Genomic DNA, 20,836 nt, shown 5'->3' with positions numbered 1-20,836 from the left:
GGGGGTGGGGGGTGGGAGCGGTCAGCAGATACTAGCATTCCAGTGCTGCCTGTCTGCTCCCCTCCCCCAAGCTTCCCCACCTTCTCTCTCCTCACCTAGGCAGCACAGATTTTGTGCAATGACAAGGAAAGGGAACATTCAGTGCCAGGCTTTTAATTACAATTGCTTCAGGCTGCTGGCCTCCATGCCAAATGGCCACATGGAGAGTGTTCTATCGCACCAGAAAGCCAACGGAGTCCAGTCTACGGTGTGTGCACCGGGCGCCTGGTGAGGACGGGGCTCTGTTCCCGCTGGGAGAAGGCCGGATGGACCCAGATTAGTTCGCACGGGCCTCAGAACAACTGGGCTTTAGCCGGAGCCACTCGGCCAGATGGGAATGCCTGCCGGGACCCTTACAGCGGACTCCAGGGAAGGCCTGTGATTGGGTGGGAGGGGGATCTTTGGGAGGAAGGCCAGGCTGCGGAAGGACGATGGGGATGGATGGTACCGCGGGGCACAGCCACTCGAGAGGAATATGATAATCCTATCCGTGACACTTCCCAGTCTACAAAAGGCTTTCCGCTTTCTCGAGCATGCTTAATCCTCCCATCAATCCTGCTTAGGAGACAGGGCTCAGAGAAGGGAAGTCACTTGCCCAGAGTTAAACAGGCAGAAAACCAGGTCTGGAGCCCCGGCCTCCCCCCTGCATCCAGCAGTCTCCACGAGGAGGTGGGTCCCCCAGGAGCCAGAGGAGCAAGCCCAAGGCTTGCACACCCTGCCGCCACCAGGGCAGCCCTCGCTCAGGGCAGCACCGTGGTGACACTGGTGAGCACCACGTGCTCAGGGACTTTGGAGACGGAGCACCGGCTGTGCAAGGAAAAGGACTTGTGGCTGGCAGAGGAGCGGGGGCTGGGGGCCTTCGGAGAGCCGCAGGGACCCAGGCCAGGCAGGCAGCAGGAGAAGGCGGCCTTAAACTGCTCCCGGAATTTGCCTTGGTTGGAGACAGAAGACACAGCCATAAGGAGATGGACGAAGCAGGAAGGGCCTTGGGCCCAGGGACACCCACGCAGCTCCAGCCAAGCTGCCTGTGAGGGGGCGGGAGGGCGGAGCAGAGCTGGGATGGAGAAAGCCCGAAGGCGACCTCGTCACTGCCAGGGAGAGTGAGGACAGAGGCCCTGGAGCAGTTCCCAAGGAGAAATGCAATTTTCATCTGATTCCTTGACTGCGCTCTGGCTCTGAGCCGGGCTCAAAACGTGGTGTCTGGCTCGGGGGCCTGGGGCCACCTCTGCCCTCCTTGGCGAGTAGGTGGAGGGGCTCAGGCCCCCCAGCCGGGGCTAGGCTTTCCCTACCTGTGCCCCATGGTGATGGAAAGAACAGCAGCAGCCTGCACAAAGCACGGTGCCGGGCACCCCTGCCTCCCCCCCCCCCCGCCCCCCTCTCATCCCAGCACCCTGAGAGGCTGGCAGCTTTTATCCTCACCTCACAGGGGGGCTGCACAGAGGTGCAGAGACTTGCCCGAGGTCACCCAGCCAGAGTTCAGGCCTGGTTCTCATTCCAGAGCCCTTCGCTTCAAGGGGAGGACAGAGTAGGGAAGGAGGGACTACCACAGCCACCTCGGTCAGCCAAGGGACACCAGGGAAATAGATTATGTCCGGAGCAGGAACCTCCTTGACCATGCTTCTGTGGGGCCCCAGTGGAAGGCTGGGCACACAGTAGGTGCTCAGTTAATGCAACCCAGACAGGAAGTGCCCAGCAAGAGGTCTGCTGCCGCCTCTGCCGCAGCCCTTATCTCTTCTGTTCTCCCCTCTGAGCTCCGGGAATACTTCTTCAGTCTCAGTGAGGGTTGTGGTACGGACCCCCGGCCCCTCCTTCTTCAGCCTTTCAACCTTTTCTCAAAGATTACTTGTGCCCAGGCTTGAACAGCCATCTGGACCAGTTTGTTAGGCCTAGTTCTGGGGCCAGACGTCTCGTGACCCACTCTTCTGCTGAACCCAGGTGGGTCCGAGGGTGGAGGTGTTACCATCCCGGGTCTGGGTTGCAGAGGGCAGGACAGCAGAGGGGAGTGGCCTGGGGTACGGCTGGGGGAGTGGAGATGCCGGGACTTCCAGAGAGGGGACAAGATGGCTGGTCTTGGGGGCAGGTGGATCCAGGGAAAACCCCTCTGTATTCTGGCCACTCTGCCTGTACCTGTCTAGCTGGGCATAGGGAAACCCTTTCCTGGCCCTGGGCCGTCTCTGCTGGTGACCCTCCCTTCCCCCGATGACTGGGTTACACAGTCACCCTCCCAGGCAGGCACTCCCGGCACCTCTTCCCACAGGCCTGGCTCCTTCTGGAGCCTGTGTTGGCCAGACCGGCCGACTGGAGGTCCCGCTGTGCAGGCGCCAGGCGGGGGTGGAGGTGAGCTGGCCTAGCCCCTGCCTTTCCCACCCCCTCACTGGTCTGCATAATCTGTACAACTGGATCCGGGCCGCCGGTGGGAGTGAGGCCCGCCTTCCACTCAGACCAGGGCTCCTGGGCAGGGCCGAGTCTTTCCTGATGCGGGTTCCCAGAGCAAGCTCACCACGATCCCCAGGAGGGGTTAGGGGCCATCCCTTTATTCAGCCTGGATTGGGGGTTGGCAGCCTGTTGTCCTTGGGCACCGCTGCCACCCTCGGTCGCCCCGCCTCCCCAGCCCACTCACCACTGAGGAAGTTGTAGATGATAGGATTGGCCGCGCTGTTGGCATAGACCAGCCAGTGGGAGAAGGTGAAGCAGGCGTAGACGGCCTCTCGGTCACTGGCTTGGCGGAACATCCCAAACACCCTAGGGCCGAGGGGACCACAGTCAGAAATGGGGTAGATGTGTGTGCATGTGTGCAGGTGGAGCAGGAGTCGCTACCCTCATCTAAAAGACAGGAAAACCAAGGCTCAGAAAGGGAAAGTGATTTGCCCAAGGTCACACAGCCCGGAAGCCGCCAAGCACAAACTCACACAGAGATCGGCTCCTGACGAGCAGCCCGCGCTCCTTCCCTGCACCCTGCGGCCCCTCACGTGCCAAGCCCCGTCTTCCCTCCGCTTCGAGCCCTGTCCCTCCAGACGCCTGTGGGGCCTCGTCCCTCGGTCTCTCCCTTCCTTCAGATCTCTGCCAGATGTCATTTCCTCAGATGAGCTTTTTTTTTTTTAAAAGATCGTATCTTAAAACACACACACACACACACACACACACACACAACCGCACCAACTCCTGTCACCATCGCTATCCTCTTTCCCTATTTTATTTGTCTTCATAGTAGTCTCACTGCCTGCCAGTACAATAGAGACTTATTTCTCTCTCCCGCTAGATGTAGCCTCCACGAGGGCAGGGACTTTGTCCTGTGGTCACTGTTCCCAGCCCCTGCGATCAGATGGCTGGGTGACTAGACGGAAGAATCTTCACAATAGCCCTGGCAGGCCAGGACTGTTACTATTCACGTTATACAGATGAGAACTTGAGGTTCGGAGGCTCGGAGAAGAGAGATGACCCACCCCTAGGCCACACCGTGGGTGAGTGCCCGAGCCGGTCTTCCTGCAAAGCAGAGAGAGCCCCTTCCTCCGGGCCCCCCCCCCCCCCCCCCCCCCCCCCTTGTGCTCTCACCTCTTGAGGACATTGAGGACACTGATGGGCAGGTAGCAGAGGGCAAACACCAGCAGCACCACCATCAGCATCTTGGCCGTCTTCCTGCGAGCTCGCACCTGCTTCACCTCGGCCAGGAAGGCCCGGGCCCGAGGCGGGGGCTCTGTGCTGGGGCCCTGTCCCTGGTCCTCCGACTGGTCTGAGGGCCGCTTCCAGTTCCTCACCAGGGCCGAGGTGGTGCCAGGGATCTGTCCAGCACACACAGAGATGGTGGCGGTGGGCAGAGCTCCCGGGGAGGGTCCTTCCCCTTTGCCGGGTCCCGCCCACCCGGGGTGGACCCTGGGGCAGGGTGCAGGTGGGCGAAGGGAACAAACGCTCTCGCCGCCTTACGAAGAAACCTAATATTCACGACAAAGACTGACACTCCGGACTGGAGGGTGAACAATGCACTTTCACTTTCACTCATTGTGAGCCCACCCACAACGTGCCTTCTGGGAAGGTGTCACTGGCCCTTAGTTAAAAATGACGCAACCGAAACTCAGAGAGGCAGAAGACTCTAGATCATCAGCTCCTGTTGTGGGGGTAAGGGCGGGGAGTGAGTTGTGCCTCCCCCCGGCCTGTGCCTGACTGTGGGGAGGCCTGGGCAAGGGGTGAGCAGGTGGGCAGCTCGGAATGGCCTGGACCTCAGAGCACAGTCCCTGCCTAGGTCAGTGCCCGGAAGCCTACGAGCGTTGCAGGCTCCCGGAGCAGCCATAGATAGATATCCTTGAAGTCTCACACCACTGGACACCTAGATCACCCCCCACCAGAGGGGCGCGGGGCTACAGCTCAGGAAACTGGGGGTCTAGGGCCAGCTCAGCCACCCGCGAGTAACGTGACCTTCCTCGATCGACTCGCTTTCCTTCTCTGAGCCTCAGTTTTCTCATCCATTAGATGAGCACAGTGACTCTCGCCATCCTGACTGGGGAGCTGTTAGGGGTGGATGGTTAAGTGCTGGCAGACTGCGGGCTGGTCACGTTCTGGTCTGTATCCTCTCATTGCCCAAGCACGGGACCCAGAACTTGGTCCTGCTGGTGCCAGGAACTTCTGAGCAATTCTCTCCCCCACACTCCACCCCAGACAGAACCTGCTGTTGGTCAGTTGAGATGGTTGTGAAGACATTCCTGCTACTAGAACGATGATTAGCTATTAGATACTGAAACTGATATTAGTCACTAGCCGGTTCCAGGGGAGGCACTAGCACTTCGGCCTTGACCTTGCCATGTCCCTAGGCCTTGCCTCTCTCTGGTTGCAGCCAGGATGGCATGTTCTGAAAGCACAGGACTGTCTATTCCCTTAGACCAGTACCCCCGTCCCCTCCCAGCCCGGACAGTGACACCAGAGTGGGCCTCACCTGGCGGCCCCAGAGCTTGCGGAAGATCTGGAAATAGGCCATGGCCATGAGGCCCAGCGGGGCCAGGTAGGTGACAATGAAGAAGCAACTGTGGTAGATCTTGGGATAGAGGTCATCTGTAGGGGTCAGGAGATAAAAGGGCTGGACCCACTGTGGGAGCGTCCAGCTTGTCGTGCTTAGCAACGCCACCCTCCCCCAACTGGAGCCATGGAGCCCAAGCAAGTGGCAGGGCCTGATACAGACACCCTGGCAAAGAGACCCCGCAGCTGCCCGGCCTGGGGGTGTCCATTCTGGAGGGACTCCTAGCAGATGTCTAGACTCGAGGAGGTACCCACCCTGGTAGGTGGCTGTTCTATGGCATCCATGAAGGGGTTATACCCACCCTGGGAGGGTAGCCGGTAGAAGGCTATTCCAGGGTGTCCTTTTGGGAGACACCCACCCTGGGGGAGCCCACCCCAGAAGTACACGGACAGAACAGAAGTACACCTGCCCTAGGGGTATGTGCCCCAGAGGTGCCCACTTCAGGGATGCCTGCTCAAGGCTCCCGCCGTTACCTGCCCAGTGTTCATCACAGACCGAGAAGAGCCGGGTGCGGTTGGCTAGCTCGGGGAGCACGCTGCGGCATTCCATGACGGCGGCCTGGGGCACCATGACAGCCAGTGACACAGCCCAGATACCCAGGATGGAGCCACGGGCACGCCGGGCGGTGCTCTTGAACAACAGCGGGTGGCAGATGGCATACCAGCGGTCCAGGGCGATGAAGCTGAGAGTCAGCACTGCCACCGACACAGACACGGCCTGCCCCATGGGGATAGGACGTCAGCCTTCTGGGGGGCCACCCACAGACGTGGGGTGAGGGACGGGGCTCCGAGCCCTGAAATACCAGGCAGCCAGGGGTGGTGCGCATCCTGACCGCGCCACTCACTGGCTGGGCGCATGTGGGTAGATCACTCACCCTCCCTGAGCCTCATCTGCAGGACGGGACCATGTCAGCCACCTGGAGGGATTCTTATGAGAATCCATGAAATCATGGATGGAAAACGTCCAGGTCGAGACCTGGCCCCTACTGGGTGCTCCTCGACGATGAATAATAACTTATGCTCATGGAAACTACTCCGTGCCACTGTTCTCTTTATCCTCGCCACAACCCCGTGATGTGTACTCGCACCCCCGTGTCACAGATGACGACACTGAGGCACAGAAAGGTTAAATAATTTGCCTGAGGTGAATGTCCTCACCGCTCCCCCCCCCCCACCCACCCACCCTGTCTTTATTCTCAGGGTTGCCGCGGTTAATCCATTGAGCAGAAGACCTGAAAACGATGGAAATCCGAGAGGCATTTCTCTCTGCCCAGGATGCCATCCCTTCCCCGGGCCGTTAGGAAAGAGCCTCATCCTGGGAGGCAGACACAAGCCTAGGCCAGAGGTGAAGGTGGGCACTGCCTCCAGGAGAGCACCCCCCCCCCGTGCTCTGGGGTACGAGGAGAGGGTCGAGGGGTGCAGCTGAGGGGCCATTCTGGCCTCTGGTCAGCCCTCTTTCCACCCCACCAACCCCATCTGGACATCCTGATTCCCACCTCTGGGGGAGGGAAGGCCCTGGCCAGGGATGGTAGGGGAGGGGGGATACTTTCCAGCGACCCCCGCAAACCAGCCCCCTTGAAATCAAAGAACAGGCTCAGCGTGCATCTGCGTCTGTCACCACGGGCTTGTGCCTCTCTCCTCCACTGTGTCCCAGGCGCCTGGAGGTGACTGTACGTGTGTCCACACATGGGTGTGTGTGTGTGGGGGGGGGTCTGCGGGTGTGACCAGGAGGGGATCTCTGCAGGGGGAGTGTGTGGGGCTGTGTCTGTGTCCTCAAGTGTCAGGCCTCATGGCCTGCCCCCGCTGATAATAGAGAATGACAGTGCAGAGGAACCGAGCCACCGTGTCCTGTCTGAAAGGCAAGTCTGAGGGTCACTGAGGTCTAGGCAAGGCCGTGGTTTCTGGACTTGGGATGACAGAGGGGTGACGAGCAGCACCCTGGCAGAGCTCACCTGGAGATAGGGGATGACCTTGCAGAGGGCATGACCGAAGAGCCAGGACTCAGTGATGTCCACCAGCAGGCTGGCTGGCAGGCAGATGGCTGTCACCAGCACGTCAGCCAGGGACAGGTTGACAATGAAGTAGTTGGTGACCGTCCTCATGTGGTGGTTCCTCCACACGGCCAGGCAGACTGCAGGGCAGGTGGGGAGGTGGGAAGAAGAGGAGGAGGTGAAGCCAGGGGCAGAGCCACGCCCATCCTAGCCAGTGTCTCTCCCCCACCAACCCCCCCCCCCATGCTACCCAAACCATCCCCCACACTACCCAGCCAAGGGAAGGTAGGGGAGGGGCAGAGAGAGAAGTGAGGCCCAGGACCCCTTCCAGTCCCCAAGGGAAATCCGCAGCACCACAGGAACCTAAACACCTACCCAGCGTGTTGCCCACCAGGGCCACAAGGAACACAGCCACGTAGGCAGCGATGAGGACCCACTCGTACTGCTTCGGGTACAGATAATCGCGCCACAGATAGCGCAGGAACTCGTCTTCGTAGTCAGGAGGCACCGGTGACGGTGACGGTTCCCCACCACCAGTGGGGGTCCCCGTCTGGGCCCCTGGGGTGGCTGAGGGCTCCATGAGCTCAGAAGCTGCTGCAGCCGAGGGGCATCCTGGGCTCTGCAGAGGGAGGGGAGCCCTGGCCTGGCCTCAGCCCACTTCCCTTGCACCTAGGTCTCTGGGGTCCCAGCCCCAAACCTCCTGAAGAAAGGAGGGGAGGAAAGAAGAAAGAACATTAGGAGTGTGCCAGGCAATTAGCATATAAGCTCCCTCTTAATTCTCACAGTGCTGTTAGGTTACAGTGAGCCCGAAATAGATGGAGAAAGACAGATGTGGCTCGCATCTCAATTTCATGCAAGTTGCTCTTGGGTAACTTACGTCGCCCTTTTCAGCCTCGGTTTCCCCATCTATCCAAAGGAGTAATAATCACCTGCCTCACAGGGCCACGGTGAGGCGTAGTGAGGTCTAATGCATGTCTAGGGCTTTACCCACTGGGGGGGGGGGGGGCGGGGAGAGCCGGCTTCAGGGTCGCCTGGGGCTACCATTAGAGAACCCTGCTTTGCAGAAGCAGCTCAGAGGGGTTGAGCCCCTTGCTCAAGGTCACCAAGCTACTATGCCAGGTCTGTCTGAATCCACCAAACACCATAGATTTGTGAGGGGAAGCCATCCCGATGGCAAATGTTCTCTCCTGAGTCAGTTCACAGGCCTGAATTTTTTGGTTGAAAAAAATGGTCAAGGGACGCGTTAGAGACCCAGGGCCGGCCCCCCCCCCCCCCCCCCGCCAGACCTGGACCCTCCCGGCTAGGATACACACACACACACACACACACACACACACACACACACGGGAGAGGTGTAGGGAGGAACCGACCACCTCCCCGGAAGCCAGAGAAGAGCCCCAGGCTCAGCGGCCAGGCCCCTCAGACCCCCGGGGCCGCGATGCACCCCGACGGCCGCCAGGGGTCGCTGGGCCGGCGCGCAGGCCGCTCTCTCCATTCATAAATCGGGCCTCGCTCCCCGCCCCTCCTCTTTCGCTCAGACCCCTCCTTCCCAAGGCTGGGCAGGGACGACCCCGGACGTGTGTGGGAGGGTTGCCGGGCCCCGGTGACCGCTGGGGGGAGGGCGAGGGGGGCTCCTTCGTACCCCCTCCCAGCGCCGGCGAGCCCACTCCCTCAGCGGGACCTCCCTGCACCTCGGGCGCTGTGGGAGGCTGCGGGGAGTAGGTGGGGGAGCGAGGGCGCTAGGGGTTCTGCAGAACCCTGCCGGGAGGAGGGCACTGCCTACTGGGGACCCCGCCTCCCAGCACCCAGGTTTTGCCCCGAGACTCCTGGCTCCCGCCGAGGGTCCTTTGGAACCCCCACCCCGGGCCTGGGGATCCCCCAAGCCCCGCACCTGTTGGCTCCGGGACCCTGGCGTCCTCGGCTGCTGGTCCCCGGACTTTGCACCGGGGACTCCGCCTCCCTGCCCGGAAGGTCGGGCTCCAGGGGCCCGGGCCGGGGGAGGGGTCCGGGGAAGCCCCCTCCCAAGGCTGCGCTGCCTGGGCTCGCTCTGCTGGGCGCGAGCCGCGGCTCCAACGCGGGCTCTGGCTGGGCGCGGGCTCCGCCGGGCTGCGCGCCGCGGGGAGGTGGGGGGGGGGGGCGGCCGGGCGGGAGGGGCCGGCGGGGAGGGGAGCCCCCAGCCGGTCTCGGCTTCACGTCGCTCAGCCCGAGACTGGGAGGGCGGGGGAGACGCTCGTTCCTCCTCGTCTGCCACTTCTTGCTTCCATCCCACCTCCATTCACGCGTCCGTCCGTTCATTCATACGTTCGCGTTCAGTCGGCATTTACGCCTCCGGTCCCTGGGCGTTCAGAGCGCACCTACTGTGTGCTGGCGGGCCCTGGGCAGCTTCGGAGGGCCACAGCGCGGAGGTGGGGGGGGGGTGTCCCAGCGCCAACTCTCCTCGCGGCCTCACCTAGCTCACGAGGATGATGGCACAGGTGGGTCACAGGAGTGAGAGCCGGTGCCTGCACCGCCCCCGGCCAGGCTCAGGCTGCAGCTGCTTCAGTGAGCGCCCTCCTCGTCCATCTCCCAGCGAGCCCCCGCCCCTGCCCCGTTCTATCTGCCCCCCTCCATCCTTTTCCTTGGTACCTACTTTAACCCCCTCCCAAGATGGATGGATGGTAGGTGGGGGCAGGAAGAGGGAAGCCAGAGGGGCTGACTAATTCAACAAACACGTACTAAGCTGTGTGCCAGCCAATGAGCTAGAAAAACACAGCTGCCACTTGCATAGGCCCCACCATGCATGATCTCACTTATTCTTCAGGCCAATCCGGGGAGGTAGTTGCTATTGTCCCCATTTTCCGGATGAGGACACTGGACTCACTGGGTTCAGTGGCTTGCTCGAGGCCACACAGCAGAGGCAGAGGTGGGGTTCAGGCCTGTGATTCTCTCTGGGTTTACCCACCTCCTTGCCGGACAGAGGCGCCCAGGCGGGCTGGGGGTGGGAGGCTCCCAAGCCAGCAAATATGCTATCGCACGAGGATTGCTGTGAGGAGACCCAGAAGGACAGACTGCTTCAGCCAGGGCATCAGGACAGACTTCCTGGAGCGAGAACACGGGGACCTGAAAAATGAGAAGGTAGCCTTGCAAGGGAGATTGTGGTGGCCCCAGAGAGGGTTCCAGGTAGAGGAAACAGCAGGTGCAAAGGTATGGAGGTTGGGCGTTTCAGGAACCACAGGTAGGCCACGGGTGACCCCCCGGGCATCAGGCAGCCACCTTGGCTGTGCCTGCCTCAGGACAGGACCTTCCTAACACATCAGATCCCACCATTCTCCGTCACCTTAGGAGACTCACACTCCTTCGCTCCCTGGAGATGATTCCTGAGATGTAACCTCCATCTTCCCTGTGGCAGCCAAAATCCTTTCTCAGAAGAGCTGGAGATGGACCATCAGGGCCCAGAGTATGTGAGAGGGGAGCTGGAGGAACACAGGGGACAGGTCAGTGACCTTCACCTCCCCAGAACAGGAGGAGAAGTGAAGCTGACCCCATGGCACAGCACTGTCCCTGGGCAGGATGGGTGCCGGGTCATAGCGTCCCTATGGTTCTGGCGCTCTGTCCTGCCTGCCTGGGGTGCTGGCAGAGGCAGGGGAATGGATGAGGGGACTCGAGACAGAAGTGCCTGGTGCGAGTGCACACGGGTGTGTGTGTGTGTGTGTGCGTGCGTGACTGCGTGTGCGCTTGTGTACGTGTGTGTGTGTTTCTGTATTTAGAAGTTGGGGCTGTGAGTGTATGTCTGAAGAACCTAACATGTGACTGTGTGTGTGTTTGTGTCTCTGAGTGTGTGCATGAGTGGAGAACAGGCTCTGACGTGGTGACGTGGGGGTCACCTGGGTGGGATGTGTCTGTATGGGGCTTCGCTTTGTGCGGTTGTGTCCATAAGGAGTGTGTGTGTGTGTGTGTGTGTGTGTGTGTGGAGGGGGTGTCTGTCTCTCTGTGTGTCTGAATGTGCAGTTGTGGCTCTGAGGAGCACGGGCCTCCCGGCATGTGCCCCTGTGAGCGTGGGAACGTGAGTGTGCGCATGCCTTTGTGTCCGCAGCACCGCGACTGTGTGTTTGTGGGGCTTGGTATGTCTGCCCCCACAGCGATGACTCATCTCATCCCCCACGCTACCCACCCCCCCCCCCCCGTCCATCTAGAGCTGTGATTGCTTGCTGTGGAAGGACTGGGGAGGGGCTACGACGTGGGGTGGGAGCCAGATCGTGCGGGGACACTCAAACACCAGCTGCAGCAAACGACAAGGTGCAGCTGGTAATGCGACAGGTAGAGACCCACGCAGACACCCACCCAGGCAGTGGGCCCCAGCGGAGTCCAGCACGGCCCAGGCTTAGAGCCCAGCCCAGAGCTTGGGTTGCCATAGTCCGGGACCTCCCATACCCCCTGGGCTGGAGTGAGCACGGGGCTCCCCAGATGCCCCAAATCATTATACATGGGGTGCACGTGTCAGCGTGGGGAAGGACTCGTGGCTGAGAATTCAGCTTCACAGAGCCAGTCTCAGCTCCCCTTAAAAGGGATCCCAAAGGCCAATCCTCTGTTCATCCCTGGGGACCCCAGAGACGGCTGCTCTCCAGGAGGAAGGATCAGGAGTGGTTCCTTCTACCCCCCAGGCAGCAATATTTCTCCCTATCAGACCCTGGTCAGGGAGGAGGCTTTGAGCCCCCAGGTCCCTCTGGTCCTGAGTCTGGCTCCCTCAGCCATGGCCTGAGGAGAGAGGCCAGTTGTTTGCAGAGGTGGGCACGAGGGAGAGACCCCTGGGCAGATGCTCAGAGAAAGTCCTGCGATACCCAGAGGGGCCAGTGACGCTCTGGAGGACCCACAAGGGGCTGTGGTGCTTTGGTCCTCGGGCCCAATAGCACTGGCCTCTGGCAACTCCTGGCCAAGCACCAGTGCCCAGGGGAGGCATCCAGGGACCTCATGCCCTCCATCTCCAGGCTGGGCACTCAGCCCTGGCACCCGCTCTGACCAGGAAGGACCGGCCTGAAGCCTTTGCTTTGCCTGAGCTGTCTGTCAAACTGGTGGCCACATGACCTCTTTCCTGGAACCAGCCATCCCCGGCCTTGTTGATCTAATCCCGAACCTCTGAGCCACAGGTCCCTGTCACATCCATCTTTAAGTGCTATCCCCGGGCACCGGCCCCAGGTCTGCCTCCCCGTCCCTCTCAATTCCAGCGTGACTTACAGTAACCTCTGTCGGGCTAGGACTAGAATAATCGGAATGTAATTGGGTTTTCGACTTGCTGATGCTGCCACAGGCCTGGGTTGTGCATGGGAACACTCAGGGCAGGGCAGAGGTGCCTCTTAGGAGACCAGAAATCAGAAAACGGGCAGAGGTGTGTGCAGGGATGAGGGGTGGGCCAGCAGGGGCGGGGCCGTGGGTCCCAAGTGGGGGGTTCTGAGCACTGAGCCTGGCAGGCCACTGAGGAGGCTGTGGGGTTCGGTCCTCGGGCCCAACAGCACCGGGCCCTGGGAGCTCCTGGCAAAGCGCCATGCCAACGGGAAGGACCCAGGGACCTCATGTCTCCAGGCCAGATGCTCAGTTGTGCCCCTTCTTCACAGGAAGGGCTGGCCCTCCTTCAGGGTTTGGGTGGCTCGAAGGGGGTGGACATCCACTGAGAGAGCAGGGGCCCCATGGCCCACCCAGAGCCAGGCATCCTTGGTGACTTCACAAGCTACAGAGCATCTTCAGGCTAGGGCAGGGGCAAAGAGGGAAGGGGCTGGGCCAGAAAGACTTGGGTCGGACTCCTAGTTCTGCTGCTTACTGCTGTGTGATCCGGGACTAGTCACTTCGCTTCTGTGACAGGCTGGGTAGTGGCCCCCAAAGATGTCCACATCCTGATCCCAGGCACCTGTGACACATTACAAGGCAAAAGGGACTTTCCAGATGGGACTAAATTCAGGATCGTGAGATGGGGAAATTAGCCTGGGTTATCCAGGTGGGCCCAATAGAATAACGGGTGTCCTTGTAATAGGAGGCGGGAGGGTTAGAAGGAGCAGATGTGGTGACAGAACAGAGGTTGGGGTGATACCAGCGCTGGGAGGGGCCGCAAGCCGAGGAAGGCGGGCGGCCTCTGGAAGCTGGCAAAGGCAAGGAACAGATTCTCCCCTAGAGCCTCCAGAAGGAATTCAGCCCTTACTTTTAGCCCCATTAGACCCAATTTGGACTTCTCGCCCCCAGAAAGAAACGTGGCAAGAAAAAAAGCTGTGTTGTTTTAAGCCGCTCGGTTGGCAGTAATCTGTTATAGCAGCCGCAGGAAACTAATGCTGCTTCTCTGGGCCTCGTTTCACGGGTTCTAAGGGCAAAAACAGGAAGGTTTTCCGTATAGAGTCACGTAAGGATACACTGCGGACAGGCAGGGGGGCAGAGCAGCCGTGGCCGGGCAAGACAGAGACTCATACTTCCATACACACAGTATCTAAAAATAATTTAATATCGGGGCACCTGGGTGGCTCAGTTGGTTAAGCGTCCGACTGTGGCTCAGGTCATGATCTTGAGGTTCATGGGTTCGAGCCCCGTGTCAGGCTTTGTGCTGACAGCTCAGAGCCTGGAGCCCGCTTTGGATTCTGGGTCTCCCTCTCTCTCTGCCCCTCCCCTGCTCGCACTCTGTCTCTCTCTGGCTCTCAACAATAAATAAATGTTAAAAAAAAATTTTTTTAAATAATTTAATATTTAAAAAAAATCAGAGTGGTCATCATGGGAAAAATCAGGGTTTTGTCAGATGTCCTTATGGCTATCTTGTCATTTGGTATTGCTTTTATTTTGAGTCACATACTGGTGCAGGAGCCTACTAGTGATCTTAAATCCTAAAATTATAAATAATATTAGTTACAAACAATGATCATGGTAAATGTGTGCTGATGTGGTTATTTTGACCCAGGAACGCACAAGGAAAAGAAAAGGAGAAGCCTGATCTTTCTGGGAGGGTGTGTGTACATATGTGTGTGTGTGTGTGTGTGTGTGTGTGTGTAGACTGAGTTGTTTTGTTTTGTTTTGTTTAACCATGATCTGAACTGCCAGACATTTGAGGAAAATCTTTAACAGGAGAACGACCAAGATAAACAGAAAAATATTCCAGAGGCAACTTGGGCTGGGTCTTGAGGGATGACTAGGAGTTCACAGATGGGCTTTGAGTGGGACATGCTGAGCGGGACGGGGAGAGGAAGGGGTGCCTGGGTGGCTCAGTTGGTGAGCATGACCTCACAGCTTGTGAGTTCGAGCCCCGTGTCAGGTTCTGTGCTGACAGCACAGAGCCTGGAGCCTGCTTCGGATTCTGTGTCTGTCTCTTTCTGCCCCTCCCCTGCTCTCTCTCTCTCTCTCTCTCTCTCTCAAAAATAAATAAACATTTAAAAAAAAAAAAGGAGGGGGAGAGAAAGAAAGATGGGATTCCAGGGAGAGGGAGTAAGATGAGCAAAAGTGAGGGGTAGACACGGCCAAAGGTCTGTTCTGGGTCCACTGTCAATGCCAGTGGGGTCCAAGGGTCCTCCCTAAAAGAAGAGTAGCAAGAAACAGAAAGATGGATGAAAGAAAAGCTGACCTGAATCTAGGCTGAGGGGCTTGGGCTCCATCCCAAAGGCAGCGGGGTCCCTGAAGTAGGTTTAAGCAAGGTTGTGAGGTGAATTGATCCACACCCGGGCCCTCCAACTTAAACACATTTGCAATGAATACAAAGCCCATTTTTCTCATCATAGGCTCAAATCACTAGGAATGAGATCAAGGAAAATCATTATCTTCAATTACCTACAGTAGCTATTGACTCTGGTATTAGAATACAGCCCCTGTAATGAAGACTCCCAAATGACAGTGCCTTAGGAAATGGAAGTTTCTTTTTCTCCGCAGGCCATCCAGCGCCGGCTAGACGGGTTCTGCAGTCTTCGGGAAGCCAGAGTACGGCCAGGGTAGAAGTGTTGTCACGGTCATGAGCACAGGTTCTGGTGCCAGACTGTCCAGGTTTAAGTGACGGGTCTGCCACTTCTGAGCTGCTGTGTCACCCTGAGCGTGCCACTTAATTTCTTTGTGCTTGGGTTTCGCCATCCGTAAAATGGGGATACTATCTATGAATTTGAGGGAGGGAGCATAATGTTTTGCCAAAGACGTCTATGCCCTAATCCCTAGAAATTGTGAACGTTATGTTATACGGCAAAAAAACAAAACAAAAACAAAACAAAACAAAAACTTGGCAGAAGTGATTAAGACTCTCGAGTTGGGGATATTATCCCGGACTGCTCTGGTGGGCCCTATGCAATCACGAGGGTCCGTAAAGGAAGGGGGCAGGAAATAGAAATCGTAATAGGAGATGCGATGACGGAAATGAGAGGCCATAGTGACATGAGAAAGGACTTGGGAGCCAAGGAATGCAGGTGACCCACTAGAAGCTGAAAAGACAAAGGAACAAATTCTCCCCTGAGTCTCCAGAAAGAAGCAGTTTAGATGACACTTTGATTTTAAACTTCAGAACTCCAGATCTGTAAGGGAAAAAAATCTGTGTTGTTCTGAACCACCAAGTGTGTGGTATTTTGTTACAGCAGCTATAAGGTAATGAATACACATCCTCATTAGGTTAAAGCACCTAGAAAACCACCATGACTAGGGGGTGCCTGGGTGGCTCAGTTGGTTAAGCGTCTGACTTCAGCTCAGATCATGATCTCCTGGTTTGTGAGTTCAAGCCCCATGTTGGGCTCTGTGCTGACAGCTCAGAGTCTGGACCCTGCTTTGGATTCTCTGCCCTTCCCCTGCTCCCGCTCTGTCTCTCTCTCTCTCAAAAATAAATAAACATTAAAAAAACCTTTAATTACAAAAAAAAAGACCTGTTAGGAAACATAGTTAGAATATGTCTAAGTGTTAGCTATTATTATTTACCCCAAAACTCTTGGCCTGGGTCAGAGATGGCCAGTCACATCCGTATTCCAGCTAATGGACAGCCACATCAGTTCTGTTTGCATCCAGTTGGTCTGAATTTGGTCACCTGATCCCAGGTAGCTGCAAGGAAGCCTGGGAAATATCCTGTTTCTCGGGATAGCCACGTGTCCAGGGAAACTCAGGGGTTCTGTGAAGGGAAGGAGGGGAGCTGGTTACTGAACTCACAGTGCCTGGCACCATGCCCAACTATGAAAAATGAGAAGTTTAGAAAGGTAACTTCCCTCCAGAGTTCGGTTGGATACGCATTTTCCAGTTTTTCTTTCTTAGGCCATTCATTTCATGAAATATCTCTTGACTCCCCACTGTGTAAGATGAGACATCCTTTATCACACCTGCCCTCCCTCTTCCTAAACCTTCTTGCTAAACCACTACATTTGCATCTAGTTCTGTATCCATAATTAAAATGTTCTGGTTTTGTGTGTTGTCTGTCTCTGAATTTCAAAAATTGAAAATCAATAAAGTGTTTTTAAAAAATATTGTGATTATGTAAACATTATTCTCTGCAGAGCTAACTAGCATCCGGGGACCCAGAGGGAAGGAACGGTAATCTTATGATTTAAATGCTGCTTGAAGGGAAATGCTCCAGGCTTCAAGTTCAAATGTATTTTCCTATACTCCCTCAGATACTCAAAGTCATGCTATATTTTAATTCACTTCATATCTGGACCACGACTTTCTTATACGAGTTTTTGTTCTCCTGGAATTTCTAATTGCTTTTCTCTTTTCTTCTCGAGAAAAGAAACATATGCCTTTTTAATCAGGTCACTAAAATCTTCCAGCATCTTAATTACATTATTTGTTGAATGAAGCCCATTTTCTTCTTAAAGACTTTTTCCTCCAAACCCGGACTTCCTGTTCTAATTTTGACTGATGGCTTTATGGACCTCTGGTATTTCTATTCGTTGCACTTGTGGGTTAATTCTACTGTTTGGTGAATCTGTTACCTCTTACTCGGTGTTTACCTCTGTTTTGCTGGGGGATATCTTCAAATAACATTTTTAAAGGGGGGGGGTGCATGGAAGGAAAGTCTTCTGAAGCTTTGCATGTCTGAAAAAGGTTTTAAATTTGTCCTTACTCTTACTGAGTGGGGACATCAACCCACAGGCTTCGCTTTAGGGCATATGGAAAGGAGGCAGACAGGCAAGCCGGCACCCAGGTTCTCACCCCGGGCCAACATAAGGAGGGATTTATTCTAGATCGCCAACACTCTGAATAGGAATTCTGGTCCATTTGAAAAAAATTGCTCAATTTCTTTAGAAAGGAGTTCTCTCTCACTGTTTAATCTACCCCCTCTCTGTATGTTCCAGATGTGTATGTGTTTGCAGGGGATTGTTGGTGGCCGAGGCTGGCTTGTTATTCGTTAAACAGGCCTTTCTTTGAATTATTTTCTAATTTTGGTGATTCTCATAACAGCATCTCTATTTTTGCCATATCTTCTTACTACCTGTATTAATATTTACTCTCTCTTTTTTTGGTATTTTTAATGACTGAAATGAAACAGATCTAAAACTACAGCTTCTGGAAGAACCATTTGTTTTTGCTGGTCTTGTACGTCTCCTCTCCTTGTACCTCTCGTACCTCTCTTCGTTGACCTTGGTCTCTTGTCAGGCTTTGCATTTAAGAGCAGGGTCTCTGAAGACATCCTTGTTGATGACAGTTTTGTCCAAGGGAATAGCCACAGAGTACCTTGTGGGCATGAGGTGACTGTAGTTCTAAACTTTCACAGAACACTTGATCTTTGACCTCTTGGTGATTTTCTTCTTGCTCATGGCAGCTGTCACCTTGCAGGGATCACGGGCAATTCCAGCCACCAGAGTGTGGCTGTAGGGATGGTCTGAGGTGCCATCACCAATGTTCTTCATGATGACTGGAGTAGCGTCCAGCCAGGACCAGCCCAACATTTTCAGGTTACACAAACTTGCCCATCTCAACACCAGCCACTCAAGCCAACGGCAGACAGAATATTTACTTATTGGTATGACTTTTGCTTAAACTGACTCTGCTAGTTATACCTATCAAATTGCATGTTTCATGTTAGAGTTGTATCTCTTGTTGTTTGTAATTATATAGTTGTATTTTCTAATCTATATTCCTAGGGTTTTTTTATGTGGTTTTTTTTTTTTTTTTTGAGACAGAGTGTGAGTGGGGGAGGTGCAGAGAGAGGGGGACTTAGAATCCGAAGCAAGCTCCAGGCTCTGAGCTGTCAGCACAGAGCCCCACGCGGGACTTGAACTCATGAACCAGGAGATGATTACCTGAGCTGAAGTCGGTTGCTTAACAGCCAGATGCCCCCTATATACCCAGTTCTTAAGACAACAGAAGTTTAGGGGCACCTGGGTGGCTCAGTCCGTTAAACATCTGACTTTGGCTCAGGTTATGATCTCATGGCTCGTGAGTTCGAGCCCTGCGTTGGGCTCTGTGTTGACAGCTCAGAGCCTGGAGCCCGCTTCGGATTCTGTGTGTGTCTCTCTCTCTGCCCCTCCCTCACTCATACTCTGTCACTCTGTCTCTCTCTCAAAAATAAATAAACATTAAAAAAATAACAAAAGTTTTATTTACCACCAAATAGCATTCACAGCAATGGTGCACGTACCATACTTTGGGAAATATTTCTTTAATTAATAACCATGTCGGTTACCCGTTAATCAATTGCCTGAGCTTTCTTTGCATTCCTGCCAAGGCCCTCCAAAGAGGTCTCCTTTCAATAGTGCCTCTCCTCCTTGGCTTGTTTCCGACATGCCAGGAAATAAAGTAAAAGAGTAATTATGGAAGGCAAAGTATCACTTTTGTTATTGGTGATGTAAAGTGATGGCTGTAAAGGCCTTAGCTTAGGGCGAGGGCTGTTAGCAGAGCCTCCATCACTGCCTGGGGAAGCAGGTTGAGCCCTCCTTTCACAGGGAGTGGCTCACAGGCTCAGCCATGCCTCTCCTGGCCCCTCTTAGTGGCATGTGGCTAGAACAATCAAGTATCTTGGGCTCAGGTACATGTTCAGAGAGCAGACAGTCCATATCTTATCCAAATTGCTCTAAAAAGTAGAAAAAGAGTGAAAATTACCCATTGTGTTTTGTGCAGCTAGTAAAAATTTAAGATTAAACCGAGACTAGGAAGTTTCAGACCAGAAGATCTTAGATCAGTGAATTCTGGACATAGATTCAAACATCCTAAAAAGAGGGTTGTCAAACTAAATACAGCAATATATTTAAAAATGCATAAGGACCAAGTTGGGTTTATTCCAGGAATGCAAGAATAATTTCAACATTAGAAAATTATTATTTTAAGGCTCAACATTAACAGATTAAAAGACATAAAAAATCCTACAATCACATGAAACAGATGGGAGAAAGTGCATTTGATAAAATTAAGCTGTTTATAAAAATTCTTGCCAAACTAGAAATAGGAGGGAACTTCCTTAATGTGATACATTGATAAGGAGTATCTTTCTAAAACCTGCAGTAAATGTATCACTTGATGGTAAAAACTTAAAGGCATTTCCTTTAAAGTCAGTAACCTAAAAAGGATGTTTACTATCTCTGCTTCTGTTCAGAGCTATACTGGATTCCCAAACCCGTGCTAGGAAGAAACAAAATGGTCATCATATATTTGTAGATTATATGATTGTTTACCTAGAAAATGGAAGAGATTCTACAGACCAGCTATTAAAATTATTGAGAAGATTCATATTGAGAGTTTCCTTGGGTCGGTTGCATTTCTGGATGCTTTGCAAACAGAGGCACTAACTGACCTTTGGTTTGGGACTTTTGTTTTTGTTTTTTGGGGTTTTTTTTGGACAATCTCTTCAAAGATGTTTGTCGACCATCTTTGGAATATAGAGTAAATCTCTTCCTCCGGAGCAGAAGGCAGATTTGCTTATTACCCAGCGTAGTGAAGATAATGTCTCCCTCTGCAGCAAAGATCAGACAGTTGGGTTCCCTGAGCTCAGGGTTCCTCAGTGAATATGCAAACCCACTGAGTGCATGCGCAACATCCCTGTGGGACTTGGGGAACCAGAGGAGCAGAGCTGCTGGCTCAAACATGAGGCACATGCTTCTTGTTGAGCCATGAGTAATGAAGTCCTTTGTTTCTGACCCGTAAGACTCGTGTCTTCTGTGGCATCCCTGATGCTGTGGTAGCTAAGAGTCTGATAGGGTAAAATCCCAGATCCTTTACATTCTTGATGGATGGTTCAGCCATCTCACTTTTGAATGCCAGCAACAGACATAAAGTGTTATTTATAAATGGTACCATTTAAAAAGGCACAAAACACTCTTCAGTGCCTACAAATAAATCTAAGAGATGTGCAAGATTTTTATGGAGAAAATTAGAAACCTTGATTGATGGTCATTCAAAAGATACAGATAGATGGAGAGGTATAATTCGCCTGTAGAAGGAGGGACTCGACTGTAAAGATGTCAATTCTCCCCAAATTAATCTTTACATTTATTTCACTGTCCAAGGATTAAATAAAGGGGCTTTTAAATTAATGTTTTTGGAAACATTATCCTAAAGTCGTCTGAAAGAACAGCTAAGGGTAGCCAGGCAACTTTGAAGAAAATGAACACAGTGAGGATAATCACCCTCTAGATGTCAGGACTTATACAACTAACTAAAGTAATTGAGACAGGGAGATATTGGCAGAAGGATGTACAAATAAATAAATGGGGCAGGATTGAGGGTTCAGAGACAGAAGTGTGCAGACTGGAGGTTTGACATATGTCAGGGGTGGCATTCCAACCAGTTCCTTTCATGAGGTGCCTGGCTGGCTCAGTTGGTAGAACATACAACTCTTGATCTCAGGGTCATGGGTTCAAGCCCCATGTTAGGGGTAGCGCTTACTTTAAAAAAAAAAAGAGGGGCAC

At 54.3% G+C, this 20,836-nt stretch overlaps 1 protein-coding gene and 1 pseudogene across 1 annotated transcript; both read right to left on the bottom strand.

Moving 5' to 3' along the window:
- Positions 1-153: 153 nt before the first annotated feature.
- Positions 154-7,614, bottom strand: HCRTR1 (hypocretin receptor 1). The gene is made up of 7 exons (XM_030326070.1): positions 7,410-7,614; positions 6,996-7,174; positions 5,518-5,761; positions 4,964-5,079; positions 3,592-3,818; positions 2,660-2,781; positions 154-970 (listed from the first exon to the last, which is right to left on the bottom strand). Exons 1-7 carry the CDS (start codon positions 7,612-7,614, stop codon positions 780-782), a joined length of 1,284 nt encoding a protein of 427 aa, XP_030181930.1. The 3' UTR covers positions 154-779.
- A 9,843-nt stretch (positions 7,615-17,457) lies between these two features.
- Positions 17,458-17,906, bottom strand: LOC115521660 (annotated as a pseudogene).
- Positions 17,907-20,836: the final 2,930 nt, after the last annotated feature.

This window comes from Lynx canadensis, chromosome C1, assembly GCF_007474595.2.
Source record: "Lynx canadensis isolate LIC74 chromosome C1, mLynCan4.pri.v2, whole genome shotgun sequence".
Taxonomy (NCBI): Eukaryota; Metazoa; Chordata; class Mammalia; order Carnivora; family Felidae; genus Lynx; species Lynx canadensis.
The sequence above is the reverse complement of the archived record's forward strand: the minus strand, read 5'-3'. Positions and strand labels throughout refer to the sequence as shown.